The sequence below is a fragment of the Notechis scutatus genome, chromosome 11, assembly GCF_049901735.1.
Source record: "Notechis scutatus isolate UNSWTSFEM ecotype Mainland chromosome 11, rNotScu1.2, whole genome shotgun sequence".
Lineage (NCBI taxonomy): Eukaryota > Metazoa > Chordata > Lepidosauria > Squamata > Elapidae > Notechis > Notechis scutatus.
The window spans coordinates 13,779,489-13,791,988 of NC_142019.1; the positions used below are offsets into that span (position 1 = coordinate 13,779,489).

The window sequence follows — 12,500 nt, forward strand, 5'->3', positions numbered from 1 at the left end:
CTCTCTCTTATCTCTACCTACCTATCTTTACTGTGCCCAGAGAGATGGTGCATCTCAATAAGCCAAAAGGAAATCAACTTGACTTCCTGGCATGCTACGTTCCAGGGGAAGCCAACCTCCTTCCCCACATTGCAAGAAGGGATGTCACTACTGCCATGACCTATGACAGCTAGTCCTCAACCTACAACCTGTTGCTTAGCAATTGTTCAAAGTTACAACAGACACCAGCAAAAGCTACGTAGCAGAGTAACGGTATATTCCAATGTCATTTTCCACATCATCCTTAATTTCAGGTGTATCACAGTGTCTGTAGGACTTTGCTGGACCCAGTAGGAAACTCACTTTTCTCTGGCCCCAAATGAGATCCACTGGAAATAAGACTAGATGCAAAGGGTACGTCTCTGCATCCAATGACCCCCCACAAAGCAAAAGACCCCCTTGAACGCTTCCTCAGGGCTTCTTAACATGCAGAGGGCTCCTTGTCTTGTCCCTCCTGGTGGAAGGTCTCACCTGATGAGGATGATGACAGAGGGAGTTTGGGCCATGGCTCCAATCATGCTGCAGACGCACATCACACAGAGGAATGTCAGGAAGGCTTCTTGGCATCCAGGGCTGGGGCACTTCCCAGGAACGACAGTGGCATCCCCGGCTGGGGCCAAGGTGAGGCAGGTGCAACCGGTGAGATTCTAGGACAGAAGGCAAAGAGATAGGTTGAGGCAGCAGATCCTGTTGCATGGACCCAACAGAACGTCATCTCGGAGATGACCCTGACCTGCCACGTGAGACACAGATTGAAGGTAGCGGTGGCTGAATCCTACTGTCAACTCATAAAATATTTCTCTGGTTTTTTTACAGTTGCCAACAGAAAGGGAGGGGGGAGCAGTGCGGCAGCTTGGAAACCAAAAGTGCATTCCATAAATAGTTTTCATAGATAGTAACTAGGTGACCGAAGTTTCTGCTGCGCAAAATTCTAACTGGAGAGCATGACTGATGACTCCTGGCTATGGATGTGTCCCATTGGAGAATATGAATTATGATACACCCAGGGGGTGGGGGGGAAACCAGGGTCAAGGGTGACAATGAATTATGTGTCTCAGAGTTGGCTACACCCAGGCAGTACCAGACATGTTAAGTCCCAATAAATCCTTTTGAAGTTTTGGAAGTTTGGCTCGAGACTCCTGGTTTAAATGGGGTAACGGCCAGAATCCTGACACCTACACAACATTTGGACCACCACTGCTCTAGACAAACCTTCTGGGGTTTCACCTCCTAAAAGTCCTTGAAAAACTAAGGAACTTCTTGAGATGGACACAGTGAGAGGCAGCATAGATTCCCCTTGGACTAGAGACTGGGATGGGATTCTCCCAGTTTGGACCAGTTCGGGCAAACTCCTTGTTCCAATGACTAGCTGGCTCCGAACCCCTGCTCTTTCCTGTGAAGTGCACACTCACCGATCCGGTTGTTACACTGGTTGAATCACACCACTGACTAGAGACTCTATTCTGGCATCTCAGATCTCAGTAGACATTATCCACACACATTTAAAAGCACCCAGTTATTCTCGTATATAAAGAACATTTATATAAAATGTTTTATAGATGGCACTTATCACCCAGCCAGCCAGGTTAGCTAAAATGTTTAAAAACATGCCTAGCAAATGTTGGAAATGCAATCAAAAAATGGGCACATATTGTCACATATGGTGGACGTGTGGTAAAGCGAAAAACAATTGGGGGAAAAAAAATACACAAATGGCTGGAAATGATGATAGGAAAGCATGTAGATTTTAAACCTGAATTATTTTTTATTAGATATGATACAGAGGTGGTATTCAGCAGGTTCTGACCAGTCCTGGAGAACTGGTAGCGGAAAAGTAGTTTGGAGTAATTCGGAGAACCGGCAAATACCACCTCTGACTGGCCCTGCCCCCATCTATTCTCTGCCTCTAGAGTCCCAGCTGATTGGCTGGCTCTTCTTTGGTTGCCCTGCACAGGAGAATGGAGCTGGAAAGCAGGTTAGTGGGGTGGGGAGGGAATGGGGATTTTGGTGTATTCTTCCCCTGTCACGCCCACCAAGCCACGCCCACAGAACTGATAGTAAAAAAATTTGAATCCCACCACTGGTACGATACCAGATAAGCTAAATAAGAAAAGTATGTATTTAATATTGCATGTTTCGACCGCAGCGAGGATTGTATTTGCGCAATCCTGGAAAAATGAAAAAACACCACGAGATGAAGAAATAATTTAAATACTAGAGTGTGCAAAAATGGACAGATTGACATTAAGAATTAAACAGAAAAAGGTTATGGAATATTATCAAACATGGAATCTATTTTATTAATGGTTGGGGAAAAGGGGTGGAGAGTAAGAAGGTAATATGTATTGTTAAGCAAACTAAATACCCAGGCAACACGATGTTCATTAAGCACTAATAAATGTAATTAATAAAATAATAGTTTTTTAAAAAAACAGCACCCAGTTATACAATGACTACAGGGTGTCCTAGACTTACAACTATTCATTTAGTGATGGTTCGAAGTTACAACGGCACTGAAAGAAATGACCAATTCTCACACTTATGATGTTGGCAGCATCCTCCATGGTCACGTGATCAACATTTGTACGCTTGGCATTTCTCTATTTCTACATTACAACCAAAGTTTTTTTACCCACTGTGTCATTGTGTTTTTTACTTGTTCACCCTCCATTTTCCAGTTTAGTAAAAAAAAAAAATTTTTTTTCTTAATTAATTTTTCATCGGAGTTCAATCATATCTGATCAAAGACTGTTTGTCCTTTATAAAAGCCATATTTTTTCCATGTCTTTATCGTATCTAGATCTCATTTGCAGTTGAGGCCACCATGATAATGCCCTGGTTTTTAAACTCTTGCTTAGATTTTAATTTCCCTTCAGTGTCCAAAACATCTTTATATGTCACAATTTTTTTTTGGAACTTTATCAGATTTGGGTATGTAATGGCTTCCATCGTTGAGAGCCATTCTGGGATCTTCGAATAAATCTTAGGTTTTATTTTTTTCCCATACAGATAATAGTTAGTTTCTTATATAGTGATTTTTGAAGGTATCTGTGAATTTTATTCTTTTCATACCATAAGAAGGCGTGCCATTCCAGTTGTAAATCATGTCCTTCTAAATGTAACAGTCTCTTATGCCTGAAGGTGTTCCAATATTTGAGGGGCTGCCACAGAGAGGAAGGGGGTCAAGCTATTTTCTAAAGCACGCGAAGGCCAGAGAAGGAATAAATGGATGGAAACTGAACAAGGAGAGATTCAACCTGGAAATAAGGAGAAACTTTCTGACAGTGAGAATAATCAACCAATGGAACAGAAGTTGCCCTCGGAAGTTGTGGGAACTTGAGACCTCCAAGAAGAGATTGGATTGCCATTTGTCAGAAATGGTGTAGGGTCTCCCGCTTGGGCGGAGGGTTGGACTAGATGACCTACAAGGTCCCTTCCAACTCTGATTATCTGTCTGTTAAAGGTTATCCATTCTTCTAGCTGAGTTATCTTTTATACTTTTGACAAGCAAAGTCAACAGGGGAAGACCGATTTGCTTAACAACCCGCAGCGTTTTGCTTAACAACTGTGGCAGCAAAAGTCATAAAATGGGGCAAAAATTCACTTAACAACTGTCTTGCTTAACAATAGAAGTTTTGGGCTCAATTGTTGACTTAAGTTTAACTGTGGACTTAAGAACTTCTTTGAGGGACATCAGAGGTGGTATTCAGCTGGTTCTGACCAGTTCTGGAGAACCGGTAGCGAAAAGTTTGAGTAGTTTGGAGAACCGGCAAATCCCACCTCTGACTGGAGATTTTACAGTATCCTTCCCCTGCCACACCCACCATGCCATGCCCACAGAACCAGTAGCAAAAAAAAATTGCATCCCACTACTGAGGGACATGGATTAAATTGGTGACTGATTTCTAGACTACACTTGGACAACCATTGCTTAGACAAACACTGATGACATTTCCTAGTTTGGGTAATGAAACATCTTCAAGAAAACAAGCAAGCTTAGAGAGCACCAAGGGCCCCATGGTCCTCTTCCTCTCTGCACACCCCACTGCCTTCTAGCCCTGATGATGCAACCTTCTTGGGTAATGAAACATATTCAAGAGAACAACTAAGATCAGAGAGTACCAAGTACCCCCTCAACATTCTGGCATTTCATCTCCAAACATTCCTTGAAGAACTAAGGAACCTCTTGAGATCGACACAGTGGGAGGCAGCAGAGATTGTCTTCTCCTTTGACTTTATTCTGGCTTCTCAGGTTTCAGTAGGCATTGCCCACCCATCAACAAGCACCCAATGGCTATTATTGTAGCTTCAGGAACTGCAACATTGAGTTGACCTTGGCTGATTTGGGGAGAGAAATAAGACACTTCTGCAGAATCACAGCATGACCATGAATCCCACTGACACCTGTGGGTCAGTCTACCAGTGTAGTGTCGCCCTTTTCTTACAAAACAAAGATCTTGGCAAGAGGCAAAAAAAAAAAAAAAGATCCCCTTTGCCAACAGAGAGAGTAAAACAGTTTGAAGACATTTGACCTTTTATCAGCATTGTGCTTTTCCCTTTGATTCTTTCAAGACTTTCAAGTAAGCAGGACTTCGAGAAAATTACCATAAATTCAGATCCTGGGCAAGGAAGAGATCAAAGGAAGATTCTGAGTTCCCAGGGGGAAATATTTCTAAATGCAAGCATTCAATTGCATTCCAATTCCACTCCACCTTTTTCTCAACTCCAGCTCGCTGATAAAGACTAAAATACAACAGAAAGGTAAAAGAGAAAGGAGAAAGGGAAAGGGCAAGACAAGAAGCAACAGGAGGAAACTTAACAAAGAGAGATCCAACCTAGAACTAAGGAGAAATTTCCTGAGAGTTAAAACAATTAATCAATGGAACGAGATGCCTCCAGCATTTGTGGGTGCTCCATCACTGGAGGTTTTTAAGAAGAGGCTGGACAAGGATAATCATTTGTCCAGAATGGTATAGGATCTTCTGCTTAAGCAGGGTTTGGATTAGAAGACATCCAAGGTCCTTTCCAACTCTGTTATTCCGTATTCTATGTTCTGAATCTGGGTTTTCAAAATAATAGAATAACAGAGTTATTCTTCTAGTTATTCTAAAAGTCCTTGGAGATCTTCTAGTCCAAACCTCCCCTCAAGCAGGAAAACCATTTCAGACAAACAACTGTCCAATCTCTTCTTCAAAAAGTTCGGTGTTGGAGCACCCACAAATGCTGGGGACAAGCTGTTTCACTGATTAAAACTACCAGGGAATTTCTCCTTAGTTCTAGGTTGGTTTTCTCCTTGACAAGTTTCCATTCATCACATCCTCATTTCAGGATTTGGGTTACTTAGGATAAAGAGGGAAGCAAAAATAAAAATATCTCCTCTTGTGGAAAGCTAGGATTATATGGTAAATTGTACCCCAGGTCCAATCTCTTCTATCATTCAAAGAGCCACAGGTGACAAGGGCTAGGACCCAAATTAGCTTTGTACCTTTTTTTCTATTGTTCCTCTGTCTCCTCCTCCTTCTCCTCCTCCATCTCCTCCCTCCTCCTCCTCCATCTTCTCCTTCTCCCCCTCCTCCTCCATCTCCTCCTCCTCCACCTTCTCCATCTTCTCCTTCTCCTCCTCCATCTTCTCCTTCTCCTCTTCCTCCATCTCCTCCTCCTCCTCCATCTCCTCCTTCTCCATCTTCTCCTTCTCCTCTTCCTCCATCTCTCCTCCTCCATCTCCTCCTCCTCCTCCATCTTCTCCTTCTCCTCCTCCATCTTCTTCTTCTCCTCTTCCTCCATCATCCCCCCTCCTCCTCCATCTCCTCCTCTTCTTCTCTCCTCTCTTCCTCCATCTCCTCCTCCCCTCATCTCCCCTCCTCCTCCTCCATCTCCTCCTCCTCCATCTTCTCCTTCTCCTCTCCTCCATCTCCTCCTCCATCTCCATCTCCTCCTCCTCCTCCCTCCATCCTCCTCCTCCTCCTCTCCCTCTTCTCCTCTCCTCCTCCTCCTCTCCATCTCCATCTCCCCTCCATCTCCCTCCTCCATCTCCATCTCCATCCTCCTCCCTCCTCCTCCATCTCCTCCTCATCCTCCTCTTCTCCATCTCCTCCTCCATCTCCCTCCTCCTCCTCCTCCTCCATCTTCTTCTTCTCCTCTCCTCTTCCTCCATCTCCTCCTCCATCTCCCCCTCTCCTCCTCCATCTCCTCCTCCATCTTCTCATCTCTTCCTCCATGTCCTCCTCCATCTCCCCTCCTCCCCCTCCATCTCCTCCTCCTCCTCCATCTTCTCCTTCTCCTCTTCTCCATCTCCTCCTCCATCTCCCCTCCTCCCCTCCATCTCCCCCTCCCTCCATCTTCTCCTTCTCCTCTTCTCCATCTCCCCCCTCCTCCATCTCCCCTCCCCTCCATCTCCTCCTCCTCCTCCATCTTCTCCTCTTCTCCATCTCCTCCTCCTCCATCTTCTGCTTCTCCTCTTCCTCCATCTCCTCCTCCATCTCCCCCTCCTCCTCCTCCATCTCCTCCTCCATCTTCTCCTTCTCTTCCTCCATGTCCTCCTCCATCTCCCCCTCCTCCCCCCCCTCCTCTCCTCCTCCTCCTCCATCTTCTCCTTCTCCTCTTCTCCATCTCCTCCTCCATCTCCCCTCCTCCTCCATCTCCCCCTCCTCCCCCTCCATCTCCTCCTCCTCCTCCATCTTCTCCTCTTCTCCATCTCCTCCTCCTCCTCCTCCTCCTCCTCCTCCATCTTCTCCTCCTCCTCCTCCATCTTCTTCTTCTCCTCTCCTCCATCTCCTCCTCCATCTTCTCCTCTCTCCTCCATCTCCTCCTCCTCCTCCTCCATCTCATCCTCCATCTTCTACTTCTCCTCCTCCATCTCCTCCTCCATCTCCCCTCCTCCTCCATCTCCCCTCCTCCTCCATCTCCATCCTCCTCCTCCTCCTCCATCTTCTCCTTCTCCTCTTCTCCATCTCCTCCTCCATCTCCCCTCCTCCTCCATCTCTCCTCCTCCTCCATCTTCTTTCTTCTCTCCTCTTCCTCCATCTCCTCCTCCATCTCCTCCTCCATCTCTCTTCTTCCTCTCTCCTCCATCTCCTCCTCCATCTCCCTCCTCCATCTCCTCCTCCTCCTCCATCTTCTCCTTCTCCTCTCCATCCTCCTCCCTCCTCCATCCTCCTCCTCCATCTTCTTCTTCCTCTTCCTCCATCTCCTCCTCCATCTCCCCCTCCTCCTCCTCCATCTCCTCCCTCCATCTTCTCCATCTCCTCTTCTCCATCTCCTCTCCATCTCCTCCTCCTCCTCCATCTCCATCTCCTCCTCCTCTCCCCTCCTCCTCCATCTCCTCCTCCTCCTCCTCCATCTCTCCTCCATCTTCTCCATCTCCCCTCTCTCCATCTCTCCTCCTCCATCTCTCCTCCATCTCCTCCTCCTCCATCTCCTCCTCCTCCTCCATCTTCTCCTCTCTCTCCTCCTCCATCTCCCTCCTCCTCCTCCATCTCCTCCTCCTCCTCCATCTTCTCCTTCTCCTCCTCCATTTCCTCCTCCATCTCCTCCTCCTCCATCTCCTCCTCCTCCCCATCTTCTCTTCTCCTCTTCCTCCATCTCCTCCTCATCTCATCCTCCTCCTCCTCTCCTCCCCTCCTCCTCCATCTTCTCCTCTCCTCTTCTCCATCTCCTCCTCCATCTCTCCTCCTCCATCTCCATCTCCTCCTCCATCTTCTCCTTCTCCTCTTCTCCATCTCCTCCTCCATCTCCCTCCTCCTCCATCTCCATCTCCTCCTCCTCCTCCATCTTCTCCTTCTCCTCTTCTCCATCCTCCTCCATCTCCTCCTCCTCCATCTCCTCCTCCTCCTCCTCTTCTTCTTCTCCTCTTCCTCCATCTCCTCCTCCATCTCCCCTCCTCCTCCTCATCTCCTCCTCCATCTCCTCCTTCTCTCTTCCTCCATCTCCTCCTCCATCTCCCCCCTCCTCCTCTCCATCTCCTCCTCCTCCTCCATCTTCTCCTTCTCCTCTTCTCCATCTCCTCCTCCATCTCCCCCTCCTCCTCCATCTCCTCCTCCTCCTCCATCTTCTTCTTCTCCTCTTCTTCCTCTCTCCTCCCTCCTCTCCCATCCTCCTCCTCCATCTCCTCCTTCTCTTCCTCCATCTCCTCCTCCATCTCCTCCTCCTCCATCTCCTCCTCCCCTCCTCCATCTTCTCCTTCTCCTCTTCTCCATCTCCTCCTCCATCTCCCCTCCTCCATCTCCTCCTCCTCCATCTCTCTTCCCTCTTCCTCCATCTCCTCCTCCATCTCTCCTTCTCTTCCTCCATCATCTCCTCCTCCCTCCTCCTCCATCTTCTCCTTCTCCTCTTCTCATTTCCTCCTCCATCTCCCCCTCCTCCTCCATCTCCTCCTCCTCCTCCATCTTCTTCTTCTCCTCTTCCTCCATCTCCTCCTCCATCTCCCCTCTCCTCCTCCTCCATCTCCTCCTCCATCTTCTCCCTTCTCCTCCTCCATCTCCTCCTCCATCTCCCCCTCCTCCCCTCCTCCTCTCCTCTCCTCCATCTCCTCCTCCATCTCCTCCTCTCCTCTCTCCATCTCCCTCCATCTTCCCCTCCTCCTCCTCCTCCCTCCTCCCTCTCCATCCTCTCCTCCATCTCATCTCCTCCTCCATCTCCCCTCCTCCATCTCCTCCTTATCCATCTCCTCCCCATCCTCCTCCATCTTCTTCTCCCCCTCCTCCATCTCCCCCTCCTCCATCTCCTCCTCCTGCTGCCTTTCAAGACACATTGCAATCAAAGTGACTATTCCCCAAAGATGTTGAGAACGATTTTCATTCTTCCCGTAGGTGCTCATTTGAACTGGCTTGCCTTGGACGGTTAGAAATTCAGTAATTGAAAATCTACAGAAACAAGCACCCCTAGCGTGCGCTTCATTGTGACAGGTAGGCAGCTAGCTGTGCCGTTTGGCTAAACACAGACCTTCCCCCACCCCCAAGAAATGGCTGCCAGCAGGACTACAAACACTTAAGGCCTGATGGAGCGGGGGTGGGGTGGGGGTCGGGGGCCGGGTAGTGGAAGATGGGGGCATTTGATGCCATCCCCTTTCTGGCTCATGATGGAATTCAGACAAAGGAAATCTCTTTTGCTGATTTTCAGGACCCTGGGCTCTCCAGGTTGAGCGGAGGAGCAACTGTCTTTATTTTGATTTTGAAAGGATTGGAAATAAGGCAGATTCTGTTTCTTTCCAATTTGGGAGAGTTAGTTCACATTGAGTCAGAACAAAACAGACTGATATCCGATCGGGCTGTCGCCAAAGCAACCCAGGTCTTCCACTACAAAAGAAGGCTATCCAGTCCATAAAATGCTTGCATGGGTAGGAGAAATAATTTGATTTTTTTAAGTTCACATTTAACAAACAGCACTCACCAGTATACTTTTGTAACATCTCTTTAGCTTTTTGGTTAAAAATAAAATAAATCAACCCTGAATTATCAGAAATTCTTAGGTTCTCTTTTGCCTTCTTTATTAAGCCCTGTTTAGCTTCCCAGGAAAAGCCTGCCTCTGTTCGCCCCATTGCTTCTCAAAAGAGCCTAATCAACCCATTGCTGTGGTGCCCATAGAATGAAATTGTATTTCCCTGATGCCCATAGAATGAAATTCACTGCAAAATTAGTAAGTGGTTTGCAACCTAGAAGACAAACGTTATTCCAACCTTGGAAGCTAAATTGGTTTGTTTAGGAATCAGAGCTGGATGGCATCTTCCACCCTGGTTCATAGTTGATGAGCTGATAAAAGTTTCAGGATGAATGAAGGCAAATATATGCGTCCCAGGATAATGTTGCAGGATCCAATTTGGCTCGGTCGCTGGGACCAGAGGTTTAGTCTTCCAAGATTTCGGACTTATGCTGGAGCCCATCCTCAGGGAACGTCTCTTTACTGAAATGGGTTAGTTAGTTTAATAAACAGACAGATTGGAAAGCTGTCCACTATCAGCCAAGTGGTCGGACTTCTCATGTCATCTGCACCTCTATAGCTGTCTGGTTTGGTTCTGCAACCCAACAGGACAGACACAGACTTCAGAGGATAATTAGGACTGCAGAAAAAACAATTACTACCCACCTGCCTTCTGTCAAGGACCTGTATACTGCACACGTCAAAAAGAGGGCTGTGAAAATATCTACAGACCCCTCACATCCTGGACATACATTGTTTCAACTCCTATCCTCAAAACGACGCTACAGAGCACTGCACACCAGAACAACTAGACACCAGGACAGTTTTTTCCCGAACGCCATCACTCTGCTAAACAAATAATTCCCTCAACACTGTCCAACTATTACAAAGTCTGCACTACTATTACTATTAATCTTCTCATCATTCCTTATCACCCCTCTTACTTGTGACTGTATGACTGTAACTTTGTTGCTTGTATCCTTACGATTTATATGGACTGTTTCCTAGTATGATTTGATTGCTTATTGTACCCTATGACTATTATTAAATGTTGTACCTGATGATTCTTGACTCTTGACGAAGGTATCTTTTCTTTTATGTACACTGAGAGCATTTGCACCAAGACAAATTCCTTGTGTGTCCAATCACACTTGGCCAATAAAAGAATTCTATTCTATTCTATTCTATTCTATTCTTTGTAGGAAGAATAATTCAGCTGCCCTACCCTTCTCAGCTCAATAAATCCTGAACACCTGGGCTTGTAAGTGGCTGCCTTGAATCTGTAGCATAACTAGAATTATATAACAAGATGAAATTCAGAATAACAGAACAGAATAACAGAATTGGGAGGGACCTTGGAGGTCTTCTAGTCCAACCCACTGGGACAAGGAACGGGAGCTCACTCCATTATGCGGTGCTAGAGATTTGAACCGCTGAACTGCTGACCTTTCTGAGTCTTAGTGAGCTCAGAGTCTTAGCCACTGAGCCACCGCATCCCTTCAAGATAATCTTACAAGACTGAAAATATTTCTGTCTCCCCCCCTTGCCTAGGAAAAGTCCCTTCTGACATTTTCCCCATTTTCATACTTGAATTATTGAATATGGCAGTCTTTGCTCCTCTCATAGCTAACAGAATCAGAATAAATTATCCATGAAAATGCTGTATTAACTTATGCTCAATCAGGGAAACTAACAACCATACTCAATATTTTATATGTTGTTATCCATTGGGGAAATGTTATTAGAAAGGCAGAATACTACAAAATATAGTTTTAATACCTATACCTGTTAATTTATTCACAGAAGCTAATACTTTCAGCACAGAATTGGGTATTTGCAGACAGAAAAAAAATGGAACTCCTGACATTGGGTTTTGCTGACCATTATAGAGATGACTAGTAATTACTATGCATGTAAAGGTAAAAATGTCAAGGCTGTAATTTTATTCTGCATTTTACTGTGCTGAAAAATAATGGAAGTCAGTGCTTTTTTTTCTTTCCTCCTTTATCCTCCTTTATCCTACATTTCTTTCTCTTCCTTATCCATTCCCATTTCTCTATTATCTTTACTTTAATTTGTACTTTACAGTATGATAATTTCAAGAAAATTGACCAAAAATGTATTGATTGCTTGCATTATCACCATCATGTATAAGTGCAGGCAACATTCATTCATTCATTCATTCATTCATTCATTCATTCATTCATTCTCTATATTACTTTTCATCAACTCTGGAATTATTTTGGATAGTAACAATCCAGATATCTCCTTTATACGAGGCAGTGAATAGCCATTGCATGATCAACTACACAAGAAATTCTATAGGATCACTTTGAAACAAGCAACTCTTATTTTTCCCCTTCCGTTTAATTGCTTAGTAATATGTACCTGACCATTGAATGTTGCTTCAGGGATTGAGGTGCTTTATAAAATGAATAAATAAAATTTTAAACCTAGCACAAATGTAACCTATGGTGGGCAATGTATTAGGCTTGCTGTGAGCCACAAAGCTTCCCCATCATGGGCAAAATTACACATTTCAGACCCTTTCTTATTTTGGAGGAGAGTGGTTTAAGAAGCAAAATAAAAGACTTAAATCTTGCAGAGCCTTAAGTTACCCACCGCATCACTTTAACAGGATCTTTTTTGGGGGGTGGGGGAGGGATGGGGACAATTAAGTACCAAATTAGTCCATATATCCTGCAGTTTCAGATAGGGCCACAGGAAAATAAGCACACACACACACACACACACACACACATAAACACACACAGAAAGAGAGAACAGTTGGCTGAAATAGATTGGAGAAGGGAGGAAATGCGGGATTACCATGTTGGTGCAACCAGCAAAACAGGCAGATAAGTACGTGATTCCGTCGGTCCCACAAACTGGAGTGAAGGAATCCATTTGACATTTACAGTTGCTATTGCAGGCAGAATAGGGGGCCAAGCTGGAGATGGTTGACCTAGAAAAGAAAAAAAAAGAAAGAAGGAAGGATGGGTGAGTGAGTGAGTGGGTAAGGGTGAGGGGTCAATCAACAGATAGGA

General features: G+C 45.6%; 1 protein-coding gene across 1 annotated transcript in view; it reads right to left on the bottom strand.

The window, feature by feature from the left end:
• Positions 1-12,500, bottom strand: part of SLCO3A1 (solute carrier organic anion transporter family member 3A1) — a 143,403-nt gene that overhangs the window by 5,408 nt on the left and 125,495 nt on the right. Inside the window, 2 exon segments of the mRNA XM_087972827.1 lie at positions 511-686; positions 12,283-12,418. Of these exon segments, the coding sequence (XP_087828953.1) occupies positions 511-686; positions 12,283-12,418 (312 nt within the window).